Here is a 25347-nt window from a genome sequence, read left to right as displayed (position 1 = left end):
TGGCGGGAACTGGCAAAAACCAGACAAAATGGGACAAAATGGCAAAATGGCATAGACTACCATGTCCAAGACCATAGAAGACATACCAACACGATACAACTTTGAGTCTACTGGCACTTTAACGAGAGAAACCAAACCCAGGCTTTATTCGGGGGGGAATTGACTGGAATTTAAATTGTGTGGTCTAGGTTTCTACTGTATGGAGGGTGCGTGGCTTCCTACTCCATGCCCCCCAGGCAGTGTGAGTCCATTACCTTATCAGACAGCCCCTGGTGACTGCTCCCTGTGCCCCTCCGGCTCCTTCTGCAACAACGGCGGTCTGACCCAGCCGTCTGGACCCTGCAGCCCAGGTTTCAATCTCCGATTTCATTATGTTTTGGGGTGAACACTGGGAGAAGCTATCATTTTGTTTCATGTGCTGCAGCCCTCTTGGAACTAAAAATAGACGGGGCTGTATTAGCTTAGCTTTTCTCCAATAGCCTTGGCCCCCCCCATTACTCTGGGACGTAACGTATAAATAGCTTCCTAACCTTTTCGTATTTCCAACCTTCTTTTTCTAGGTCATTTCTGTACTCAGGGAGCCAGCGAAGCTTCCCCTGTCTCCAAGCCTTACGGAGATCTGTGTCCAAAGGGTCACTTCTGTCCTGAGGGAAGCGCTTCTCCCAAGCCCTGCCCCGTGGGCAGCTACCTCCGCCAGACCGGGGCCTCCTCCCCCACCCACTGTCTCCCTTGCCCCCCGGGGGACTACTGCCTCGCTGCTGGAGCTCCCCAGCCCACAGGTTGACCAGAGAAACCCAACGTTCACCAGCTATTTCAATCAAACACACCCACAGAGACACACAGTATTCCCTATTGAAGCCCAAAGGACACACAGAGCACAGATTTCTATTAATAAAACATTAATAGAATCATAGCTTTTTATCCGAGCAAAGCACGCCTAGCGTGAATGTACCAGGGTTGTGTTTCTTTGCTAGCTTCATGTTCGGCTGAAGTCTAATTGGTGTGTAAAACTGGAAACACAGATTCTGTATCTGCCCCGCCACGGTCCTGTGCTTTTGGCTGCATACCCGATAAATGTACTATCTAAACCCCTGTCCTCTATCTCCTGGTTGTAGGTGCGTGTTTGGCAGGTTTTTACTGTTTTGGAGGTGCAGACAGCCCAACGCCCCGTGCCAACCCATCCTTGTTCAGCTGTCTGATCGGGGCGTTGGCAGATAATACCACAGTGCTGGGGTCCTACTTATGGACCCGCAATCACTCCTGCTTCAACAGCCCGGATGTCTGTGGTAAACACAGAGAAGCTTCCTCAGATAACACACAATTCACAGAGCGACACCTGTGTTCTGACAGTTCTTTAGATAAAGCAATGAATAATGGAATACTTATCCTGATGATTATTCTTTTTACCCTTTAACTTGCCATGAAAACTTTGCCATTTAAAAAACAAAGTAGGTATTTATTAAGCACATTTAAATGAAGTCTGTAATGAGTTCAGTCAAATGTCTTGGGTTATTAGATATGTAGATAAGTACAATTTTGCCTATTGATCGTGGAGTAATGAAAGGGGAAGAAGCTAATCCTGTGTTCCCTCTGAACCTGTTTGAGCGTGCAGGTCCAGCTGGATGGGGGAATGAGAGCATGCAGTCGATGAGGGATTCTGACCTCCTATCCAGCCAGCTGATGCTCTGTCTGAAGGCTTCGGCTCGCAGTTCAATTACACACAAGGGAGACATCTGCCCCAGGGGTCCGTAATGCCAGACTGAGAACCCATGTTTATACTAATAATAAATAGTGAATACGTTATTGATTGCCGTTAGAAACGAAGAAAGTGTATCACCAGAAGCAGAATTTCAATCAGAATCCAACATATATCCATGCCATATATATTCAATGCTTAAATATGGGTTTAGGTCTAAAATACTATTGGTTATGACTCACGACTTATTTACTTACCACACAACCTTGCCCACAACCATCATCAATCTTCTCATTGGAATCTCCTCTGTAACATTATCCATGCTTTACTGAACATAATATTCCAAAACTCTGCATGATTTCCAGTACTATTCCATTAAAAATCCCTTTAATGCGCTGCGTCCTTCTAGGTTTCTACTGTCCACCAGGGTCTGCACGACCGCTGCCCTGTGACGCAGGCTCCTACTGTAACACCACTGGGCTGGCTGCCCCAGGGGGTCTCTGCGGGGCAGGCTACCACTGTACCAGGGGCTCCACGGACCCCCACGCCCTCCCATGCCCCACCGGACACTACTGCCCTCCGGGAAGCCCCCAGCCTCTGCCCTGCCCCGTCGGAACCATCAAAGGTACTGAGAGAGGCTTCGGAAGGCATAACCCTCAGGGTGGATTGGAGAATCCTGTGGTTACGGTGAAGCACTCGCCGTGTGAAGGAAGATGAGAGCAACTGTGTCACATACCGCCTTGCAAAAAGACACGTCGGGCAGGATGTAGGTCTCGGCTTGGTCTTTGTGTTTCTTTGTGATGCGTGGGAGATGAATAATTGAGTAGACACAACACTGTAATGAAGCGCAATGCATTTCTTTCATCTGATTGTGTATGGTCTGTATTTTGTTCTATTCTATTCCATTGGCTCTCAGAGGAAATGGAGTTAAAGCTATTCAAAAATGCATGGAAATATATTACTAAAAGGGGCTTTTGTTCTCCCTGCGGTGGCTATAAATAATTACAATTACGAAGTGCTTCAATGACATAATCAAGTTCATGTTTGCTGATGAGCAACAAAAACTCCATTAAATGTAATGTACTAGCCTGGTGGTGGAGTGTGTGGGGGGAAGGGAGAAATTCATCAATCAATGTCTTCATTAAGTTAACTTCACTAAGTTAGCCTTGTATCTTGTATTCCACATGTCCATTTGATCAAACAAGGAATCAACAAAGAATCTGAGCCCTCCAGTGTTTGAGTAACCCAGCCAATTAGTAGACGGGGACACAAACCAGCAGGGAGATTCCTATTGATGGCAATAATTGATTTTGGTGCAATGTACACGTTGTGTGCTTACAGATTCCCTTGGTGGATTTACCACGGAGGCTTGTAGGCCGTGTCCACCAGGACTCTACTGTGCCCGACCGGCCCTCACTAAGCCCACTGGTCAGTGTACTGAAGGCCACTTCTGCCCTGAGGGACAGACCACCGGTACACCCAAACAACACGTCTGTCAGCCCGGACACCATTGTGAAAAGGTCAGTCCAGTCTATGTGCCGGCCATCTGCCAAAAACGGAGCCTGTTACCTGTTTTTGGCTGTTGATGTACTCTTTACAATGACATTTGCAGGTTTATTTGTTTCGATTTTTGTTCATTGGCCCTTTTTTTACCATCCCTTAAGATAGAAGTGCTGTGATTGATGTATTTTTCTTCTATGTTTCAGGGCAGTGTCAGAGAGACAGCATGTCAGCCAGGCAGGTATCAGCCCAGAGAAGGGCAAGGCAGCTGTGAGACATGCCCTGCTGGCTCCTACTGTCCAGACCAAGGTATTGGACGCATTGCACATGGATAAGAATAGCCATAGCTTCAGAACTAGATATCAGTAGATATTGTTTTAGTTGAATTGTTCTTTCCAAAGGCCAAGATTCACTGTTCAATTTCAAGACAGAGGTTCAAAGTTTTTTTTGCCATATTTCAATGTTTAACCTTTTTTATGTAATCCCATCAATACATCAGGGACGACCCTTCCGGTCGGCTGTGAGAGGGGATATTATTGTATCCCTGGATCGGAAAAGCAGAGTTCTTGTCCCGCAGGGACATACAGCAACCAATCTGGATTGATGGATGAATCACACTGCCTGCGCTGTGACCCCGGCATGTTCTGTAAAGAAGCAGGTGGGAAAGCATCAACACTTTGCTGTTGTTGAAGGATTTTCCTCTCGTAATCCACTTCTTGCAATTCCCAATGAGGTGCAGTCAATAATGGAAATAATACAATAAAAATATATGCTAAAATACAAAATCATATAAAGAATACAATTGAGAATAATAATTAACTTGCATGGATTGAAACTAGATAGTAATTTATTTAGTATGACAACAAATATTATTTACTTATAACTACTAATACTAATACTTTGCTTGGATGTTGAACCCAAAGGCAGGACGTCCCCGAGCGGGCCCTGCGCGGTGGGCTACCTGTGCACCGGGGGGGCCTCTGAGGCGTCGCCGGCCGACCGCCTCACCGGGGGCCCCTGCCCGACCGGCTCCTTCTGTCCACTGGGCACCACCGCCCCGGAGCCCTGCCCCAAGGGGACCTTCAGGTGCACACCCCCAAGCAAAAGCCGACCCATAGATTGTGATTGTAGATTGTGTCTGTGTACATTTCAGAATATGGTGTGTGTTTCAATGTGTTGTTGTATGGTAATACGTTGGCGGGTTTATAATTTAATTTGTATAATACAACAAGAGAGGAGCTTCACACGTTGTTGCATCAAAGGATTTATTTGACTTACAACGTAGTTTTGAATGGCGTTCATTTCCTGCTCTGCTGCCGCGGGCCTGTCATGTTTTGAGCTGGGGGGGGCTTTGTTTCTTCCATGACAGCGAGCGCGTCGGGCTGGTGAATGCTTCTCAGTGCCGTCTCTGTGATCCAGGCTCCTTCTGTTCTCAGACGGGGCTCTCAGCAGTCTCTGGACCCTGCCTGCCAGGTACTCCTGGACGCCTGCCAGTAACGCTGCACTACAGATCATCGCATTGATTAAGTGTCTTCAGAGACACCAAAGCTGTTCCATGAATTCTCTCAACAAGTTAGGGAGTAAGCCTCCCCACCCCCTGCCCTCTCCAGGTTTCTATTGTCTGGAGGGATCGCACAGTGCTACGCCAACCTTAGGAAAGGTGGGAGGTCTGTGCCCTATGGGCCACTATTGTCCCCTGGCCACCAGCGTGCCCGCAGCCTGCCCTCCTGGAACCTACCTTGACGCCAGCGGAGGGAGGGAGATGCAGGAGTGCAAACCGTGCCAGCATGGTAAACACTAAGTTAGCCATCAAGGGGACACGTGTCTTCCCAAAAGCCTTCCCCCCTCCTTCCCTGCAAGCATTCTGACCATTGTTGTTGTCTGTGTGCTTGTTTCCCCATCCGTCTCAGGCTGGTACCAGGATTCGTCTGGGCAGAAGGAGTGCAAGCCCTGTCCCCCTGGGTTCCTCTGCCACAACCCCAGAGCCAACCTGACCCGGGCCAGCCCCAGAGGAGCCTCCAGCCCCCAACCCTGCCCGGCAGGCTACACATGTTCTGGGGACCGCCCTGACGCCCAGTCGCGCCCCTGCCCCGCCGGCACATACAGCCCCAGGCAGGGTCTTACTGCATTCGGTGAGCGTGGGGATCGGTTGATTTTTAAGAGAGAGAGATTAGATACACAATAAACATCCTGGTTCTGTCGCAGGAACCCCACTTCCCCAATTTGAGTTGTGCTTTCTAATGAATATTATTAATTTTAATTAATTAATTAATTAATTTATATTATATTATGAATATTTGTATCTCTTGTGTGTATTGTTCCATATATATTTTACTGAAATGATATTGCCAAATTGAAGAAGAAACACACACACACACACACACACACACACACACACACACGGTCAGACATTGCCTCAGTTGGTCACCACGTGTGTGTGTGTGTGTGTGTGTGTGTGTGTGTGTGTGTGTGTGTCGGCAGGAGAGTGCCTGGCGTGTCCCGCCGGCCGGTTCTGTGGTGCCGAGGGTCTGGTGGAGCCGTCTGGGCCTTGTTCCGACGGGTTCCTCTGTCTGCTGGGGGCCACAGTACCCAACCCCAGCGACCACAGGACGGGCTCTCCCTGTCCGCCGGGCGTGTTCTGCCGGCAGGGCTCCATCGCAGGTAGCAGAAGACCCCTCAGACCCCCCACGTTGTGACGGGTTTGACGGGTTTGACGGGTAATGGTGCCAGTGATATCCATCCGGCCTCCGGTGCCATAGATAGGGTTTGTGTGTCTGAGAGGTGCAACTCCATTTCCCTGTTGAAAGTTTTGTCATGTTGCCAGACAGCCGTCATTAGGAGACAATACGAGTTCCCATCAATTGATAGAATATAACTGCTGCGCCGTTTTTCCGACTCGTAGTCAAGTGGGAAATCAAGACGGATGGCCCACAGGGTGAAAGTTCCTCGTTCATTCTCCTGACGTTCTTACTCCTGCTATAGGGGAGTGCTGGGCCGGATACTACTGTGACGGGGGCTCCATGAGGGCAGACCGGGCCCTGTGTCCCGCTGGTTCCTTCTGCCCCAGGGGCACGGCCGCCCCCCTGCCCTGTCCTGCAGGTACCTTCAGCGCTGCACGAGGTAACACCCACCAGGACAACTGCTCCACCTGTCCCGCTGGGTGTCACTGCCAAGGTAAGGCGGCGAGGGTTTCTCATTCCCAAGACGTAAACGAATGGTTGAATGAACGAATTGGCTGAATCCGTCTTTTCGTAGATTCTTCCATCCAATCTATCCATAAATCCATCCAACAATGCATCCATGCAGTCATCCAATCATCCATTCTTCAATACATTCGTTCATTCATCTATCAAATCCATCCATCAATACATGAATTTTATTCATCCATCAATTGATCCTTAAATTCATCCATCCATCCATCAATTGATCCTTATATTCGTCCATCCATCCATCAATACATGAACTCATTCATCCATCCATCCATCCATCGGTCTATACAACATCCACACATCGGCCGACAATGTGTACTTGTGTATTTTGGGCTCCATCCTGTCTTTATTTGACCTCCATGTTGTGAACCAGGTGAGGGCACAGTGCAGCCTGTGCCGTGTCCACGTGGCCACTACTGCCCTGCAGGGTTGGTGCTGGGGGTGGAGTTCCCCTGCCCTCCAGGAACTGTGCAGGACCAGCCAGGAGCTTCCAGCCTGGACGCCTGCCTGCCATGCCCTCCCGGTGAGGCCACTGTGTACTCTGTTGTGTTCGACCCGTACGTCAAAGGGTCGATGCGTGTTTTTCAAACAAGGTTAAAGATTTAAATCCCTCTACCTGTGTAATTGTATTGCACAGCTCAGCAGGCAGCCCTGCTTGTTTGGCAAGTGCAAGACCGGGGATGTCGATCCTCTGTCCGTCATTGTTAAGTGTGGACGTGTCCTTGCGAGGCCCACGTCGACCCTTAACTGTCGAGTTGCTGTGCATGTGTACGTGCGAACATAAAGAATAAAAGAATCCATTGTGTTGAGCGGTCGCAGAGGAGAAGCAAGTGCAATGTAAAATTACACATCCACTCGGCGATTATTTACCTCCAACCTGTTGTGCATTTGACCTTTTTTTCCCATCAGGAATGTTCTGCTCTCTCCCGGGCCTGTCCCAGCCCTCGGGACTCTGCAAGGCGGGATACGTGTGTCCTGCCGGATCAACCAGCCCCAATCTAACGCAGGTGCTGTTGTGCTGCATCCATCGTGTGACTGTTGTGACGTTCCTATGTATTACCGTGTCCACGGATGATTCATGGCCCAGGTACACAGCAGCACAGGGTGAATGACAAACACGTCTCCTCTTCAGGGGAACTCCAGCGCCATCCATCTCTGTCCTCCGGGTCATTACTGTATCGCGGGCTCCGGCTCTCCGCTGCCCTGTCCAGTGGGCACCCTGTCCCCCTCCCCGGGACAGAGAGGGGTCGAGGGCTGCACGCCCTGTCCGCCCGGACTGTTCTGCGACAGGCCCGCACTGGCTGATCCATCGGGAGCTCAGCCGTGCCATGCCGGGTACACAGTGCGATGAGCCCATGTGAAAGCTTTCGGTTCACAACTTCCTAATTTCTCTTAATAAAGTGGATCTATTTCTTAAGAACACCGTTACCCGTTACGTATTTATCACAATGGATTTGGAATGTATCCCCGATTCATGATCAATGATTTAATGGATTAATGATCTTTGTCTTTGCATCACAAAGGATTTGTGCACAAAGGAAGTCCCCTCAATCAATTCTACCTCCCCCAATGCTTCACATGCTCTCCCCACAGTTATGTATGCAAGGGAGGAAGCTCCAGCCCTAAGCCCACGGACGGTCACCGTGGATACCTGTGTCCGCCCGGCCACAGTTGTCCCGCTGGCTGTGCTGAGGAGACGCCTTGTGAGGCCGGGAGCTACAGTCCTACTGCCGGGAGGGACCGCTGCATCCCCTGCCTCGACGGGACAGCCTGCCCCTCTGTGGCCACCCGGACACCCTCTGTCTGCCCCCCAGGTCAGAGACCCCGTGCCAGGGACCTCATCCAACAAGATCCACATCCAGCAAGATCAAACCTGCACTTTATTGCTCTTTACTGCAGCTTTTTAGTTTCAAAAACAAAGCATAGACTAGAAATGATCTCAAGCATAAAACCCACCCATCCTTGAGTCAATCCATCCAGGGAATGTTCCTTAATGGGCCTTAAAGCGACATGATACAAAAAGTTTTTGAAAGATGCTGAAATTGGTTTTGCAGAAATGTACAGTGTGAGAATAACAAGGGGTATTTTTTAACATACAGGCATGTAACTCTATTTGAGTAGTACTCCCAAATGCAATTATTAACCCTAAAAAAGCATGATATGAGATCTCTAATAACAAAACTGCATAGCAACACTTCTCTGCTGTACTCATTCTTCTGTATGTCAGCAGACCCACACAGGGACAATGCTTTCTTTAATCTCTACAGGTTACCTCGGTACAAATGGAGTGTCACTCTGGTATCCTCTGGCACTCATTTAAACCCAAACTCCGAGAATGGCCATGTACTGTGTCTCACCGGAGACAAAGCTCAGCCCTTTTGGCTCGAAGCTAGTCCTTGAATTCTCTTAATAAGATAAAGGTTTTGCTGTCGTTCCAGGTCATTTCTGTCCGGTCGGGACAGTCCTGCCCCTGGCCTGCCCGGCGGGGACCCTGAGCAGACAGACAGGAGCTGGTTCTGCTGCCGTGTGTGTGCCGTGTCCCCCTGGAGCCTACTGCAGCTCCCCGGGGGCCTCGGCCCCAGACGGTAAGCAGCCCCCGTCACCCCCCCGTCCCCCCGGAGTCCTGTTGACCTTGTGGCCGCGTTTAACGCGTTAACCAAGAGATGAGCATAGTGATTATAATGGTGATAATAATGGTGATGACACTGTGGTAATGGTTCCTGTGTGTTGGTTCCTGGGTCTGTTGAGGTGACGTTGCTGTTTTTAGGCTGTGATAGCCATAGGATAGGATAGGTGCATTGTACTTTTTTTTTTTTTACTTATCTCTATATTAAGTGGGCCTAACTTAACGAAACACCTGTGAAAGAGGGTTCCCACTTGATAACCCCAATGATATTCTGCTTAATGCTTACTGCTGTGTTTACTGCTGTTAGTTGGACTAGTTGTCTCGTGTTTTTCACCTTTGGTTGGTAGCTTGGTAGCCAGCATGCTTATAAGGTTGGTTTGGACAGGGGCTTCTGAATGTGTTTTCCTTGGATTTTGGCACAAGGGATTATAACATCTGATCCTGTGTATTAATGAAATGGTGATAATAATGGTGATGACACTGTGGTAATGGTTCCTGTGTGTTAATGCTCTATTGTATGGTGTTGTCCAGGCCCCTGTCAGCAGGGTTTCTTCTGTCACAGTGGATCCGTGCATCCAGCGCCTCAGAGCTCTTTCCCCAGGAACGGGCCCTGTCCATCGGGCTACTACTGCCCGGCTGGGTGCCTCTCCCCGGTGCCCTGTCCTTTGGGCAGTATCCGCAACACTACGGGTATGCAGTCACAATCATAATATGAGGTTTCTTGTTGGAAGCATAACTGTATGCGTACAATGTAACTCCCTCTAGGAGCTACTTAGGGTTGGAAGGGGGATGTGGGTGATTTATAAAGGAGCACCAAAACAACCAATTCCAGCCTGAAATTGGTTGTCCTGATATACCTTGTTGTAAGCAGTTTGTGTGTGTGTGTGTGTGTTTGTGTATGTGTTTGTGCTTGCATATGTGCTTGCGTGTGTGTGTGTGTGTGTGTGTGTGTGTGGGTTTCATTGGTTATGCAGGAGGCGTGTCCATGGAGGGCTGCAGTGCGTGTCCGTCAGGCTCCTACTGCTCTGCCGAGGGCCTCTCCAGCCCCACGGGACCCTGCTCGGCTGGCTTCTACTGCCCCTTTGACTTCTCCTCCACCACGCCATACGCCTTCCTCTGTCCTAAGGCAACCCATAGCCTTACTTAGTCTCAGGGCCCTTTTCCCTTCTTTGTTTCATGCTGAGTCAAACATTTGTGTGTGTGTGTGTGTGTGTGTGTGTTTGAGTGTGTGTGACAGCGTTTTGCGGTTGATTGAACGCCTGCTATGGTGCTCGTCTCCAACCCCTTTCCTTCTAATTTTCATGTGTTTTCTTATATCAATAATTTACTGAGTCATTAATGTGGAGGAAGAATGAATATAATAATTTCGATGAATATAATTGTGCCTCCTATTCATACTATTCATTATCAATCATCAATCATCAATCGTTTCAAATTGCAAATGTCATGGTTAAATACAATATTAATCAGACCACAGGCTGTTCTGCACAATGGAGAGAGAAGGGGAGGTCTCAAACACGTTCTAATATTTGCCATGAAAGACGTTCATATAATGGCCATGAAAGCTGTTCATATATTGGCCTATATTTATTCATGTTAACATCCTACAATTTGTCCCTTTGAGGCTCATCCTGTCATCCTTTCCCCAGGGTCACTACTGTCCAGTGGGCTCCCCCCTAGCCCTTCCCTGTCCAACAGGAGGGTACCAGCCCAACGCAGGCTCAGAGAGCTGCATCCCCTGCCGGCCAGGGTACTACTGTGAGGAGGCTATAGTGGGGGACTCCTTGCCCTGTCCACCACACTCATTCTGCCCTGCAGGTGCGTCTTGTTATGAAATGTACACTGTGATCTAATGTTTAACCTAATGATCTCCCGCAACGTAATGATCCTCACAATGTTATGATCCACGCATGGTATCATCCACTAAATCATATCCAGAAGTACTACTACTAATAATATTAAACTACAAAAATATACATATAATATTACCTTTTAGGCTTTGTTTTTGTTTTTCTGTCTGTTTCAGTATTTTGAACGTCAGTCCAGGACATCCCACGCTTAGGCATGCGATAACATTATTCTGCGATTCTGTTTATTATGTCTGCAGGAACCATGGTGCCTCACCACTGCCCCGCTGGCACTCACACAATGCCGGAGCAGGGGGGGCTGCAGAGTGAGAGGGAGTGTTTACCCTGCCCCCCCGGGAGCTTCTGCAGGTACCGCCAGGGATAAGGCATGCTCATCAGTGCCACCGACGCTATTAATGCATTCACCTGCTGTCAGGAGCAACACACACACACACACACACACACACACACACACACTCTCTTATACCCACATGATAATATTTCAACATGCCCAGTGACTCACCTTTAGCTCTGAGCTCTCATCCATAATTAGTGAGGTGTGCCATGTCCAGAAGCACCCGGTTCAGAGAGCAGCCAAATTAGCCACTGACTATCAATAAACAAATGAGGAAGTTAATGAATTTGGACAACAGTGGGGGAGCAGCCATACGGCAGCAGGCTCCAGGGTGATGATGCAGCCACTTCTCTGGTGGACCTAATGATGCGCACCTTTCTCTGGCCTTGTAAACGTTAACATGTGTTGCCAAGAAGTGACCTGCATAATGCCATGTTTTCAGACTGAATTAATGTGTGTGTGTGTGTGTGTGTGTGTGTGTGTGTGTGTGTGTGTGTGTCATTCTCAGGGCTGGGAGGATCCAGGGACAGTGCGCCGCAGGCTATGTCTGTGCGTCGGGTAGTGCAGATTACACTCCACAGAGCTCTGAATGGAGCTGGAACCACTGTGAGTGGGGAGTCCAGTGTGCTGGTCTGTGTCCGCCAGGTATGATAACATAGCCACCTAAACACACAACACCCAGACACTCCCCTCCTCATCCTCTCCTCCTCCATCTCCTCCTCCTCATCCTCTCTTTTTCCACCTCCTCCTCCTCCTCTCCCTCCTCCTCCTCTTGCTCCTCCTTCTCGTCCTCCTACTCATCCTCTACTCCTCCTTCTCCTGCACCTCCTCCTCCTGCTCCGTCTTCTTCTCCTCCTCCTGCTCCTCCATCTCCTCCTCCTCCTCCTTCTCCTCCTCCTCCTCCTCCTCATCCTTTTCTACTCATCCTCCTCCTGACAATGTAAATGCTAATTTTTCTTGTGGTTATTAGTAGCACAACCACAGCACAACTGCTGGTGATAAATATTTCATGTTGGAATAAATTTTTTATTCATGCATGTTTCTTCAAAATCAAAGACATGTGAGCTTCATTAGTTAGACTTAGACACTACATTAGACTTTGTTAGTTTGACTTCAGACACTGCAGACCAACTAAAGTTTATTCTGAAAAGTTCTATGCATCACTAATTCCAAATAGAATCTCCTCTCGGCTGCCGCCGTTCAGACCTTCCTTTTAATGATTTAAGGAGAGCTATAGCAAAGGAGCTTTTTATTTGCAGATCTTGGCAGAGCCTTGCCTCTGTGTGACTAGAGGGCACAGACAGAGAATGGTTGGGTTTTACATTCCTGCTGCTGAGGTTGGGGGATTTTGGTGAATGCACCTTCAAGGTCAGGCAATAGGACTCTGATTAATTCCTGGAGGGAGGATGGCTGGGTGGGGGGAATAGAGGCCAGGATGAAGCGATGCCAGGATGGATGTGGTATGCTTGGCTCTCAGACGCCTCATTAGGATTTTGGCAGTGCCTGCCCTGGATAGATTGACTTGTGTATAAAGAGTCTTGCCAAGTATCGGCTTTGGGATAAGGGGGAAAAAAGAGAAGAATGCACTAGTGTAGTCTAGCCCAGAGGATGATATTGACTCACCACATGTGTAGAAATGGACCCAGCTGGGTGTCTTCTACTGTGACTTTCATTAATATATTAACAAGAATAGAAAGAGATCTACACCCCATCATCCCGAGAGAGAGAGAGAGAGAGAGAGAGAGAGAGAGAGAGAGAGAGAGAGAGAGAGAGAGAGAGAGAGAGAGAGAGAGAGAGAGAGAGAGAGAGAGAGAGGGGGGGGGGGGGGGGGGGGGGGGGAGGAGTGAGAGAGAGAGAGAGAGAGAGAGAGAGAGAGAGAGAGGGAGGGGGGGGAAGAGAGCGAGAGGGGGGGAGAGAGAGAGCGGGGGGGAAGACAGAGATTGAGGGGAGGGGGAGAATGAAAGAGAGGTAGTTTGAATTTCCAATTTACTCAAAGTGTGTGCATGTTTCCAGGCTTTTACTGCCCTGAGGGCACGGAGAGACCCCAGGTCTGTCCTCCTAACACCATGAGACACGCCCCGGGTGGCGCCAGCCTGCAGGACTGTGTAGCGTGTCCACCCCATTACTGGTGCATACCTGGTAAATGGCTTGTTCAAATGTGTGTGTGTGTGTGTGTGTGTATGTGTGTCTTTTGGTATTTAGAAATATCTCAATGTTTGGCTGATTAAAGGCTGCCCCACACTACAAGATTTTTTAATCTTATGCGATTTTTGAGTCGGATGTACACCACACATATAAAGAGAATCTCAGCCGATTTGTTGCTCTCTGATCGTAAATACGAATACATGAGATTCGAACACAAGACGGAACACCACACACTATAGGACAATCTTGTCCGATGTGGAAATTGTGATTTAATAAAAGAAGAAGCAATTTCTCACGTTGACAACACAACGGCGTGTCATTTATTGTTGCACTCAAAACCCGGAAACTCACACAAGGCGCTGCGCGTCATATCAACCAGCCAGGTCGGCATCATTAAAGACACAGCGTCCCTTATATTGGAACACCCTAACACATTAACATGTCGTGCAGAATGCACGTCTGATCATAAGCATAACACCAGCGTAGCTGATCAAGGGAAATAAATGTTAACATACAGTATGGTGAATTGTGTCCATAATGTCCACTACACCGATAATTGCACGCTGCAGGGCCGTGGAGGTAGAACTAGAGCAACTTGCGTCAACAGTGAAAATGGATCAGCTTCTTTTGACAGCAGTGGTTTCCGTGGTGCTTATGCTTACATAATATCAGAGAATATCCGCGTCAGTTCAGCCGCAGCGCAATTAATGAATAAAGATCATAAACATCATAAACTGAATGGCTGTACAAGTGTTCTGAGACACGGCTGTGAACCGGCAACTTTCAAAAAAAGTAGTGCCAGTTTGGTGACGGTTCCGTGCCGTGCCGCTGCCGTATCCAGTGGAATAGCCAAAAAGTTTTTATTGCCGTGCCGCTTCCGTGACGGTTGTGGTGGAAATTGCCATTCACTCAACATTCCGAAAATATCTATCATGTTGGATAACCCCGATTTTGCGATCGGGTGCTCTTGGAGTTGATGAGATTCTATCTTAGAACACTACGGCAGACAGGATAGTCTTTTTTTTTAGACTTTACTTTTTAGACCCGATTTTCGTCCGGATTCGGCTGCCATGGGAACGCCACCCCGATTATCGTAAGGGGCAAATCGGGCAGGATATCGGGATATTTATCTTGTAGTGTGGGGTGAGCTTAAATCACAGCCAGAAAATAAACACAATCTGGTACATTTAGGATCTGCCCAACCATGTTGAGCATACCTCTTTACATAGACAAATCATCTTTGTTCATGTGTTATTAAGGTATTTAAGGTACTTATCTTAAAAGTTGACGATGATGATGCTTCTGTGGTGTGTGTTCTTCCAGGAGACCCGGAGCTCCACTTATGTCCTGCCGGTCACTACTGCAATGGTCTGGAGGGGGGCCACGGCAGGGGGGGGCCCCAGGAGTGTCCGGCCTACACGTACAGGGCCACTCCAGGGGCCGGGGCCAGGAGCCACTGCCACCCCTGTCCTCCTGGTTCTTACTGTAACACCACAGGTCTCATATGCACACAATACACACAACAGCATCACAAAAATGCTTTTAGATTTGTGTACTGTCTTTGGAAATCCACAAGAATCACACTTGTAATTACATTGTTAAAGGGCCACTATTTTACCAACAGGTGTGAGTGTTATGTTACCTGACCCGCCAGATGGTTTCTCACACCGAACCATCTGGGAAGTCGTCCTTGGAAACTGTTTGGAAAAGGGCAGGCACTTTCAGAGATCCTTACCTAGATACATACCTTGAAGCCCAGCAAGATGGATTCTTGCGCGATGTTGATCTTGCATATCCAGCTGCTTTGCAGGGTTAAGTGTGATGAGCCGTCACAAGTCATTTCAAAATCTGCCATCTAGTGACATAATCAGTGGGAGTGTCCACCCAGATCTATGATGGATAGAGAAGCCTACCAGTGGGTGCAGTCCGCTGGGTAGGCTGGTAGACAGGTTTATCCATCACACATCTGGGTGGAGAGTCCCACTTGTGATCTCACCAGAGGGTCGATTTTAAAATGGCTTGTAATGGCTAATCACGCTCGCACTTGGTGTATGAGGGGGCCCTTTAAAGGGGTATTGACTTTCATCGTAATCTCTTTAATGCAATTTTCTGTTTCGTAAAGTATAACACTGATTGACATTTGACCAGAAACCACCCATGCTTTGTATGAAGCTTTGATGGCATTTTAATTTTAAAAGGGCAGTGTAGATGAGTTCATATGTTAATATGGCTCTGAATGCAAATGAAAATACATGCACAATAGCACAGTCCTTCTTGGCAGTGTAAATCAAAGGCTGAGGGGAAGTGTTTTTCGTCTTTAGACCTGAATACATCTATCAAGATAATCCCATTTTCCATGGGAGTATAAATAGCATCAAACTGACAACATGGACATGATGAGCTCCATTAGATGGAACAATGGGCGTGTCGTTTTGGAGTGGCACTATTGGTCCAGGCATCTGGACACTTTGTAAATGACGTGGTCAAATACCCCAGATTCACATGACCATGTTGGCATCAAATCCTGAATGACCCAGAATTACCCCAAGCCCATTCAATTGCTTGTCACACTAAAAAAACACATGCCTTTAGGAGAAAATATCAAATGGAAATATTTACATTTCTTTAGTTATTTTCATTTAAATATATTTCACACGATTCAACTCATGTGTTCATGTTTACTTGACCTGATTAAAACATGAACATGGCACTTGATAGACTTTTTTAAAATTGTCCCTCTGTAAAGTCAGTGAGTCAAAGTCAAAGTCTTTTGCGTTCCTACATCAACCCATTGCAGGCCTGACAGACTACACCAGCCACCCCTGCCCCCCTGGGCACTGGTGCAGTGGGGAGGGTCCTCCCATCGTCTGCCCCGCTGGAACCCAGAGGAGCCACCATGGGGCGGCTGCACCCAGCCAGTGTGAGCCCTGTGACGGGGGAACCTTCTGTCCTGATCCCCAGGCCAATGGCAGGCCCAATGTGTGGGGGATCCCCTGCAGACCTGCCTATCACTGTCCTCCAGGGAGGTTCACTAACACTATCACCACTATCACCACAACTACCACTATCACCACTGTTACACAATTACCACTATCGCCACTATCACCACTGTTATACAATTGCCACTATCACCACAATGACCACTATCACCCCTATCGCCACCACTATCACTGTCAGCACTACTATCACCACTATTATTATTATTATCATATTATATCATATTATTATTAGTGTTTCACAATTACCACTTTCACCAAATTACCACTACCACCACTACTACCACTGTCAGCACTATTTCCTTTATCGCCACTATCACCATTATCAAATGATCACCACTATTACCCCTGTCAGCACTATAACCTCTATATTACCATTATCACCACTGTCAGCACTATAACTACTTTCACCACTATTATGACTCTATCACTACTATCACATTATCACCACTATTTCCCCTGTCAGCACTATAACGTCTATCACCATTATCACATTATCACCACTATTACTACCATCACCACATTTAAGACTGTTTCACCACTATCACAACAATCCCCAAATGAGTGACAGGGACGTTCCTAACCCGGTGGACTCTAGCAGGTTTGTGCTGGCTGTGCAGGTGCGGTGTCAGAGAGTCGGTGCAGGGCCGGCTCCTTCTGCGGAGCCCAGACCGCAGAGCCCTCGGTCTGCCCCAGAGGATACTTCTGTCCGGAGGGATCCCATTCTTACAGTACGCCTCAACAGCTGTGAGTGCCGGACGTGCTCACACGGAGCACCAGGATGACTCCTCTTATTCCTGGATACGTGTGTACCCCTGAACAGTTGTGAACGAGGACAGCTTGGTGTGCCTTATAAATAAACCTGCCCTTAATTCCGCGCTCCACAGCTGTCGGTTCCCCTTTTACTGCCCGGCCAACAGCTCCGCCCCGCGCTCCTGTGAGGGGGGGTCCGCGCCTGTCAACACCAGCGGGCTTCGAGGATCCAACAGCAGCTGTTGTCGTGTGTGTGACGGGGGCACCTACCGCCTGCACTCCTCCCCGACCCCCCACTGCCTGCCCTGCCCACCTGGATATTACTGCCCCCAAGGTACACGGCCGTACTGCTGTGCTGATTACTGCGGAAAGCTGTGGAAAGCTCACAATCACAAAACCAAAAATAACAAGAACACAAACACTAAACAAACATGCAAACACACACACACATGCCCCCCCCCCCCCCCCGTCCTGTCTTCTACACAAACACACACACACACACACCCACACACACCTAACACACGCCATCTGTCTTGTTTTTGCCATCTCTTCATTAACGCACCCAGGTGCCGAGAGTTACCATGGCAACCCCTGCCCTCTGGGTCACGTGTGCCCCGCCGGCTCACCCCGCCCCCTGCTGTGCCCGCCCGGCTCCTTCGGTAACCTGAGCCGGGCGGGCCGCGGCGAGCAGTGCCACGCCTGCCCGGCCGGCACGTTCAACCACCTGCCGGCGCAGCAGGCCTGCTTCCCTTGTGGCAGCTCATCCTCCTCCTCCTTAGAAGGTCACCCGCTTCTCCTCTCTGTGTAATGGATGGTGTTAACTGGCTGCTTGTTGTTGTTGTTCTTCTTCGCTTCGCGCACCCGCGCAGTATCAATCCACTCTCCCGGTAATAAATAGCGCTCTTTGCACCATCATTTTTTCAGGTTTAAACGAAAGAAGGAAAGAGAAAAATCTTATCTCTATTGATTTATTAAAGGGTTTTATGGGAAAGGACACAATGTTTTATTGAAGAACTTGAAGAAAATGTGTTGTTTGTGTGTGTGTGTGTGTGTGTGTGTGTGTGTGTGTGTGTGTGTGTGTGTGTGTGTGTGTGTGTGTGTGTGTGTGTGGGGGGGGGGGTGTGTGTGTGTGAGTGAGTGTATGTATATGTGCAAAAAGTTTTTTTCTTTTTACAATGAAAGAGGTTGAACAATGAAATGAGTAACTGCACTTTGGACTATACTTATTTCTTTGTCATAAATATGTGGTCGTTTTTTATGACCGGGTCCTGATCGGCCATTAACCATGTCAACTGTATTTTCCCTTGGATACGTGTCTAATCACTGATTCACACATTACATCATCATTTCTCAAAGCATCAGAGAGGCAGCCTATCAAACACCAATGAAAAACAGCAAACTCTACACCCACATGTGGGTAAATCCATATTTTTACCTCCCAGGCTCGGCCTCATGCACGTGCATGGGGAAGAACCGTGCATTCCAGCACTCAGACGGGTCCTGTCTGTGTCGGACCGGCTTTGTCTTCTACAACCAGCTGGACTTTAAAAGCTCCAGCGCAGACAGTCAGGCGGACTGCCAGCCTGAGGTGAGCCATTTCACCCAGCAGACAGAATTAATTTACCTCACTTTCCGGCTGAATAGCCTCCTTGGCATATTAACAACAAAAAATAAAACAACACCTGAGTTTTACTCTGCACTGACTGACTCTGAATAAGCTCTTATAAGTAACGTCACCATGCGCCTTATCTATTTACCGAATAGCCTCCTTGGTTCTAAACGCTAGCCTGGTGGGGGGAGCGGAATGCGGGATTTAACCATATTGTTGACAACCAAGATGGATGTCTGTCTGATAAGGCCCATTGGAAGTAACATTTTTATTCTCTTTGTGTCTGTTCCATGTACGATTAGAAACAAAGCTTCAAGTCAAATCGGCCCCCTTAATACGCATGCAGACGGTATGCTGGGAGTGTGTGAGGAGGTCTCTCTGACATATATATCTACTGTCCCAGGTGAACATGCGCTGCGCCGCGGGACAGGTGCGCCTGGCGGCATCCCGCGAGTGCGTCTCCCCCTCCCTGTACCCGTGCAACGCCACCTGCGGACCTCACGGCGGGACGGTGGATGCGGAGACGGGCATGTGAGGCTGCGTTAGGGGAACCAGGGCAACACAGATAAATACGAGTCAATCAGCCACGGCTGGATCCAGAGGTTAACGATGCTGATGGGTTTTAAGTGGTGATAATCCCTTCCCCCGTCTGGGTGTCCTCTCCCCCTTCCCCAGCTGTCAGTGTGAGCGGTACGTGTCCTCCGAGGAGCTGTGCAACTCTTCCTGCGTGGCCCGCCTGCCTCAGCTCTTCGCCCGACTCTCCGCTGACGGACAGCTCATTCTCAGCCTCAAGCAGATGGACAGCAGGCTGTGGGTCCGGGTAAGCGTGTGTGGGGTGAGGGGGGGTTATATTTTTGTTGTTGTTGTAATATTTAAACAACTGTGCTTCGGCTTAGCCGGTGGCTGTGTGTGCGGCTGATGCTGAGGATTAGCAGGGTCTGGTATCATCGGATATATACCGTTTTCATTTTTTTGGGGGTTGTGTTGCGTCAGCTTCGGCTCAGGCTGCTGGGAACGAACGGGGTGATTGGCTGACGTAAGGTCTAGGAAGGATTTATTTTATAATTATTTTTTCTGGACACCTGATAAAAATGGTGCAACTGCCTCATTAGCGGTTTTCCATTTCCCAGCGGTGTAAAGTGTAGTGGAGCTTGAGGTTAGAAGGTCCTGGAAATGGGAACCAAGAGCTTTATCTTAAAGGGAATGTTATGTTATGCAAGAGAAAGAAAGGAGTAAAGAAAGGAAAGAAGAGGAGAGAAAGAAAGAGAGAAAGTAGGTAAGAATGAAAATATATGTGAAAATATGAAAAACATGAAAATTCCCTCAGAACCAGAATAGTTCTGTCATTTTCTGTATTTATATTAATCAGCATTCTAACAGATGCTAAGTACTTATAAATACACAACACAACAGATGGCCTGGTTGGTTGTTGCTGTGATAGAAGCCTAACCACCATGTATCTCTGTATGAAATTCTATTTGATGAATTAACATGCTGAGAGACGCTTTATAAATGTTGCAAGATTAGGCTAGTTATAATCATCTATTAATTCAAGAATTGAACAATGACTACTAAAGTATAAGCTTCAGGCAGTACATTTGCATACACATCTATGCGAGTCAAATTAAGTCAGATAATTGTGTAATGCCGTTGCAAATGCAGTCTGAAGAGAAACCTTTCTTCTAAGAAAGGCTATATATGCATATATACATACATTTTAATAGTTTAGATAGATTATTGGACCATCATTGAATTTATGCAAATTAAATCTTGTCTTTGTGCAATAAAGCCTTATACAGTATGAATAAAACTAACATCCAATTTCTCTCCCAGAATGGAAGAGATATTTTGGGCCCCGATGTCCATTTGAAGAACATTGGGAAGGTCCATGTAGTCCAGTTTGGCCCTGATGGCGTGTTTGGTTGGATCTTCACAGACAGAACATTGATTAATCAATTTCTGTCAGGTGACTCGACCGTAACATTCTGTGTCTACATGTGATTTATTCTGAGCAACAATGGAGCATTTTTGATTGGGGTCAAGGCATGACCTCAAAACTAGTGTAGGCAATTTATTTTAGAAACATTATTTGTCATATTTGATGAAATTCTCTTTACACTCCAACAACAATCAATAAATCAAATGCTCTGACAAAAATAAATCAGGTATATGTGGCTGTCACATGCTTGTCATATCCCATATCATATTACTTCATTTTGCCAAAATGAAATGATTGGATGACCTACCTTAATCTAGCTAGCTAGTCATGTGTTTTCAAAACCTAGCTTGCTCTGGCGGATTTCTCCAAATTGCCTACACTACCTTCTATCTAATTATTTAGCCTAAGGAGTGCATGCAAACATGCTGATTGTTGTCCTCGTCAATATGTTTAGATGAGGGGGAACTCCTTCACAACAAGGATAGGAGTAAGAGAGACACAGAAACCAAAGGGACTCAGTCGTCCGCCACTCTTCCACGAATCCCGAATCCCATCGGCTGTTTATCCTCTGGAGACATGATAGTGTTCCAGCTCACCATCAACCACACTGGTAGATAACTATCCTTACTCATCTTTAAAGTTGTTGCAGGTAATATTTGAGATTTGTAAAAAGAGAGAATGGAACCGATCAGTAGAGAGCCACAACCCAGAAAAATTCTTCCTCCCTCTCTGCTCCTTCCCTCCTCCCTACGTTTCTCCACCATTGAGATGCAGACTGGCTGAATGTGATTGACTGGAAAGATTGATTCCATGAACCAATTGGGAACCCTAATTGGTTGGCTAAGGTTGGCTGTGTCAGTTTTAACATAATTTAACTCTATGTAAGACCTGAGGGCCAAACATTGGATCAACAGTTGTTTTAATTCACATGGCGCTTTAATATATGTATTTATTGCCTTTTGCATAACAGTGAGTTTGTTCATATCAGGTAGGTAATAGGCTTCTTGCTCAGGGTTGCCCACAGGAAGACTGTGGCCATAAATATCAATGCAGTATACATATTTATATATAGGAATATATCATTAAAGCCTGTAATACTTTCAATCATGTATTCCCACCTCAAGACCGCAGCCTCAGCCACTTCCCGGTTTATCACAAAGACCACCTGTTCAACAGCAACCCTGGCTGGGATTTTGGGGCCTTCCGGCGTCTCCAGGTCCTCCTGAAGCATACACACTTCAACTCCACAAGGTGCCACTCAATTCACACTGTGGGTGCAGTGCTGCTAGAACTGGTCCATATGGAAGAATTTATTATCATTGATGAGCCTAGGGAATTGAAATGCAATCTTTATTCAGTTTATGTGTCCCACCTTGCACGTTAATTTAGTATTTCTGAAAGGACCCAAGTGGGGAGCGTTTTGTTGAAGTATACAGCAAATTCAGTTGAATCAGGAAAGCTCCCCTGTTCCCTCACATATTTCAAACCCAAGTCTCACTTTGGGATACATTTGGGGGGTTGATCAGCTCATCATAATTTATTTAAACAGCAAACTGGGTATAAGTGTAGGAGTGATTTCACGATAATTCAACATCGCTCAAAGTTACTGTTCAATTAACGCTACCGTTGGATTATCTCCCCGCCCGAGCTTTAGAAAGTTTAACATCATTAGCATGACTGATATCTTCCTCACTCCTTAGTACGTTTAAAGGGGAACCGTCACGCTCTGCGGTTTTCTAGTATAAAAGAGCACCACTGCATAAAAATTGCGATCTATCGCATCAACTCCCGGTAAAACACAGAATAGTTGGACCGTTGACATTGCCGTTAATGTTGCAGAACCACAACATGCGTCGGCGTGGCGCATTCTTAGTAGAAAACAGCCGGGCGTGGTGGTTCCCCGTCATAGTGTCTGTGTTCCCCGCCAGGTTCGCCCATGTGTTCTCGGAGACAGGGAAGTACGTTCTGGTGGACAGCGCGGTGCCTGAGCGGAGTGTGGTGGTGGTGGTGAGTGACAGAGGGACGCAGTGTGACCCCAGGGCGGCCGTGTTCCAGCCCCAGACCCCCGCACAGCTGGTCCGCTTCGGGATCCTCAAGCAGCACCGCCTCAACCTGTTGCCCGACTGGGGAGTCATCGTCGGTGGGTGCTTGTTTGCTTTTTTCGTTGGCCCTCCATTCCTTCAATGAGCAGCAAACAATAATAAATAATCATAATACAGTGGATTCATATAGCGCTTTTTATAGGCACTCAAAGTGTTTTACAGTGTGCAATGGATGAAGGATATGACCCCTCATCCCCTACCAGTGTCTATCACCCACCTGGGGGATGCACGACAGCCAGTGTATGCCACAACGCTCACCACACACCATCTATCACGGTGGAGAGGGGAGGAAATAAACTCTCCAATTACAGACATGGGGATGATAAGGGGTCAATTTTGGAGCAAGCTTCAAGGTGGGAATTTGGCCAGGACACCGGTGTTAGCACTCTTACTCTTACGATGAGTGTCATGGGATCTTCAGTGACCACCACAGAGTAACAGGACCTCGGTTTAACGTCTCATCCGAAAGACAGTGCTTTTGCACATGACAAGAGGTCCTCGACTCTCCTTGGGCATTGGGGGTATTACATGGGATGAGCGCCCACTACTGGCCATCAAACACCTAAAGTGTAACAACACCATAGACAGATATAATGAAAATACCTTCCTTGAAGAATTGCATGGATCCTTATGGCACTCAAGATTGCTTGATTCTCATGTGATGGTTATTTTGGTGACCAGCGGTCCTGAGTCTCCTGCTGCTGCTCGTGGTGGTGCTGACCAGTATAGCGCTGGTTCTGCGGCCCAGTAAAGCCAAGTTGATCCTGCAGTGGAGGAACAAACCACGCTGGCGCAGCCTGGGGGAGCCCTGCTGTCCAGTGGAGTACCTTCCTCAGGGAGACAGGTCTGTAGGCTCTCAGATAGTACCTACCTCAGATAGCCCCTTCCTCAGGGAGACAGGTCTGTAGGCTCTCAGATAGTGCCTTCATCATAGAGACAGGTCTGTAAATGCCCCTTCTGTATTAAGACAGGTCTGGAGGCTCCTCAGATAGTCCCTTCTGTATGAAGAAAGGTCCGTAGGCTCCTCAGATAGCCCCTTCTGTATGGGGACAGGGTTGTAGGCTCCTCAGACAGCACCTTCCCCATGGAGACAGGTCTTAAGGCTCCTCAGATAGTGGCTACCACATTGAGACAGGTCTGTAGGCTCCTCGGACAGCAGCTACCTCAGAAAGTACCTACCTCATGGAGAAAGGTCGGTAGGCTCCTCAGATAGTACCTACCACATTGAGACAGGTCAGTAGGGTTCTTAGATGAGCAGATACAGTTCTGCTAAGGCATTTGTCCAAAAATGTTTTGACAAATGTCTGCTTAGAGATGGGTGTCTGGTTGACAACCAAGCAGACTAAGAAGACTCACATTAGAAAAACAAATACCGAACAACATAGTATGTATTGTCGTATACATATATGGAGGAAGACAAATTACCTTATCCCTAAATACTTTCATATGAAAGGGAGAGGGGTAAAGTGTGCAAGAGATTTAGTTTATTTCAGTATTTAGTTTGGAACTTTTGGTATCCTATCCTGAGTGAAATCAGCTTGACTGTGTGCTTCTTTTTCAGCTTACCCGCCACACTAAACTGTGCCGACCTACTGGGGAACCGAGGAGTAGGAGAGGGGGCAGAGGCGGAAGAACCTGCTGTCTCAAAGGGAGGTAAAGTCCTGCCTTTATTTATTATATTGTGCATTAGATAGTTTGTTAGTTAGTAAATTAATGACATTTTTACTTTTTTACTCTACTTTTAACCTGGAGATCCTCATGGTTTATCAAAAATATAAATAAAAAGTTTTAAAAAAGTGTGTCAAAAGCTTTGTTGGCGAGCAACCTCAAGATATGCGTTGTCTGAAACCAATGATTAGAGGAACTAAACTCAGCTGCAACTGCCTGTCTGCTCATCCACACTTCTTAAGCCCATCTGGTAATCCTAGTCAGCATTATCTTTTATTAATCTTTGCCAATTCGTAAATGGTGTCCACATGGCTTTCCCCCTTTGACAGGCCTGTTGAGAAACTTCGAATATTTTAAACCTGTACCCGGCTCCCTGGAAGAAATTCAAGTGGCTGAACTGTGTTAATGTGTCAGGCTTAGTATGCAATGTATTATTCATAGGGCTGGTTTAATGTCCATTAAGCCCTGCATTACTAAACCATCAGGCATGACCAGGTAGCAGATAATAGCCTGGTCTTCTGTTTGATTGATGATTCGGGAAATAATGACTACAATCTCTGTATAATGACTTCTGAGGTTATCTGCAACTCTCTACCCAGGCATTGTAATTCAACGCCTAAATATTTATCATCCATACCTTCCGCCGGCCTTGGAAGTCTTGTAAAAGGAAAGGAAAATGAGACGTACTAACAAGAGAAAAGGCTCTTTTATCGTCAAGGGGTTACTTTAATTACGTTCTTTTTGGAGTGTGTGTGTGCTGTTAATATTCTCAATATTCAAATGCAATCTTAGGGAACACTTAACATGCTAAAACCATATGCCACAAGGTCAGCATGTTCTATCAAGTGTGCAGCTGCATACCGTATAACCTTTGATTTACAATCACATTAAACACCCATCGA

The 25347-nt window shown here is 47.3% G+C and overlaps 1 protein-coding gene across 1 annotated transcript in view; it reads left to right on the top strand.

Moving 5' to 3' along the window:
* The window catches only part of LOC311341508 (uncharacterized protein), a gene marked incomplete at both ends in the record, with an annotated part of 63615 nt that overhangs the window by 32547 nt on the left and 5721 nt on the right, over nt 1-25347 (top strand). Inside the window, 39 exons of the mRNA XM_084466341.1 lie at nt 189-350; nt 561-779; nt 1116-1286; nt 1613-1744; nt 2106-2321; nt 3038-3216; nt 3403-3505; nt 3774-3854; nt 4120-4282; nt 4566-4669; nt 4807-4986; nt 5107-5328; nt 5678-5857; nt 6179-6370; nt 6779-6928; nt 7315-7412; nt 7538-7740; nt 7999-8219; nt 8844-8990; nt 9563-9721; nt 10006-10157; nt 10681-10849; nt 11139-11247; nt 11742-11878; nt 13247-13372; nt 14702-14875; nt 16176-16400; nt 16995-17121; nt 17262-17461; nt 17694-17909; nt 18570-18715; nt 19140-19267; nt 19412-19556; nt 20570-20657; nt 21130-21285; nt 21800-21926; nt 22604-22815; nt 23459-23621; nt 24339-24430. Coding sequence (XP_084322467.1) covers nt 189-350; nt 561-779; nt 1116-1286; nt 1613-1744; nt 2106-2321; nt 3038-3216; nt 3403-3505; nt 3774-3854; nt 4120-4282; nt 4566-4669; nt 4807-4986; nt 5107-5328; nt 5678-5857; nt 6179-6370; nt 6779-6928; nt 7315-7412; nt 7538-7740; nt 7999-8219; nt 8844-8990; nt 9563-9721; nt 10006-10157; nt 10681-10849; nt 11139-11247; nt 11742-11878; nt 13247-13372; nt 14702-14875; nt 16176-16400; nt 16995-17121; nt 17262-17461; nt 17694-17909; nt 18570-18715; nt 19140-19267; nt 19412-19556; nt 20570-20657; nt 21130-21285; nt 21800-21926; nt 22604-22815; nt 23459-23621; nt 24339-24430 — 6174 coding nt within the window. The remainder of the gene's footprint in view (nt 1-188; nt 351-560; nt 780-1115; nt 1287-1612; nt 1745-2105; nt 2322-3037; nt 3217-3402; nt 3506-3773; nt 3855-4119; nt 4283-4565; nt 4670-4806; nt 4987-5106; nt 5329-5677; nt 5858-6178; nt 6371-6778; nt 6929-7314; nt 7413-7537; nt 7741-7998; nt 8220-8843; nt 8991-9562; nt 9722-10005; nt 10158-10680; nt 10850-11138; nt 11248-11741; nt 11879-13246; nt 13373-14701; nt 14876-16175; nt 16401-16994; nt 17122-17261; nt 17462-17693; nt 17910-18569; nt 18716-19139; nt 19268-19411; nt 19557-20569; nt 20658-21129; nt 21286-21799; nt 21927-22603; nt 22816-23458; nt 23622-24338; nt 24431-25347) is intronic.

Source organism: Micromesistius poutassou (genome assembly GCF_964030765.1).
Source record: "Micromesistius poutassou genome assembly, chromosome: 4".
In the NCBI taxonomy this organism is placed as follows: domain Eukaryota; kingdom Metazoa; phylum Chordata; class Actinopteri; order Gadiformes; family Gadidae; genus Micromesistius; species Micromesistius poutassou.
The sequence above is the reverse complement of the archived record's forward strand: the minus strand, read 5'-3'. Positions and strand labels throughout refer to the sequence as shown.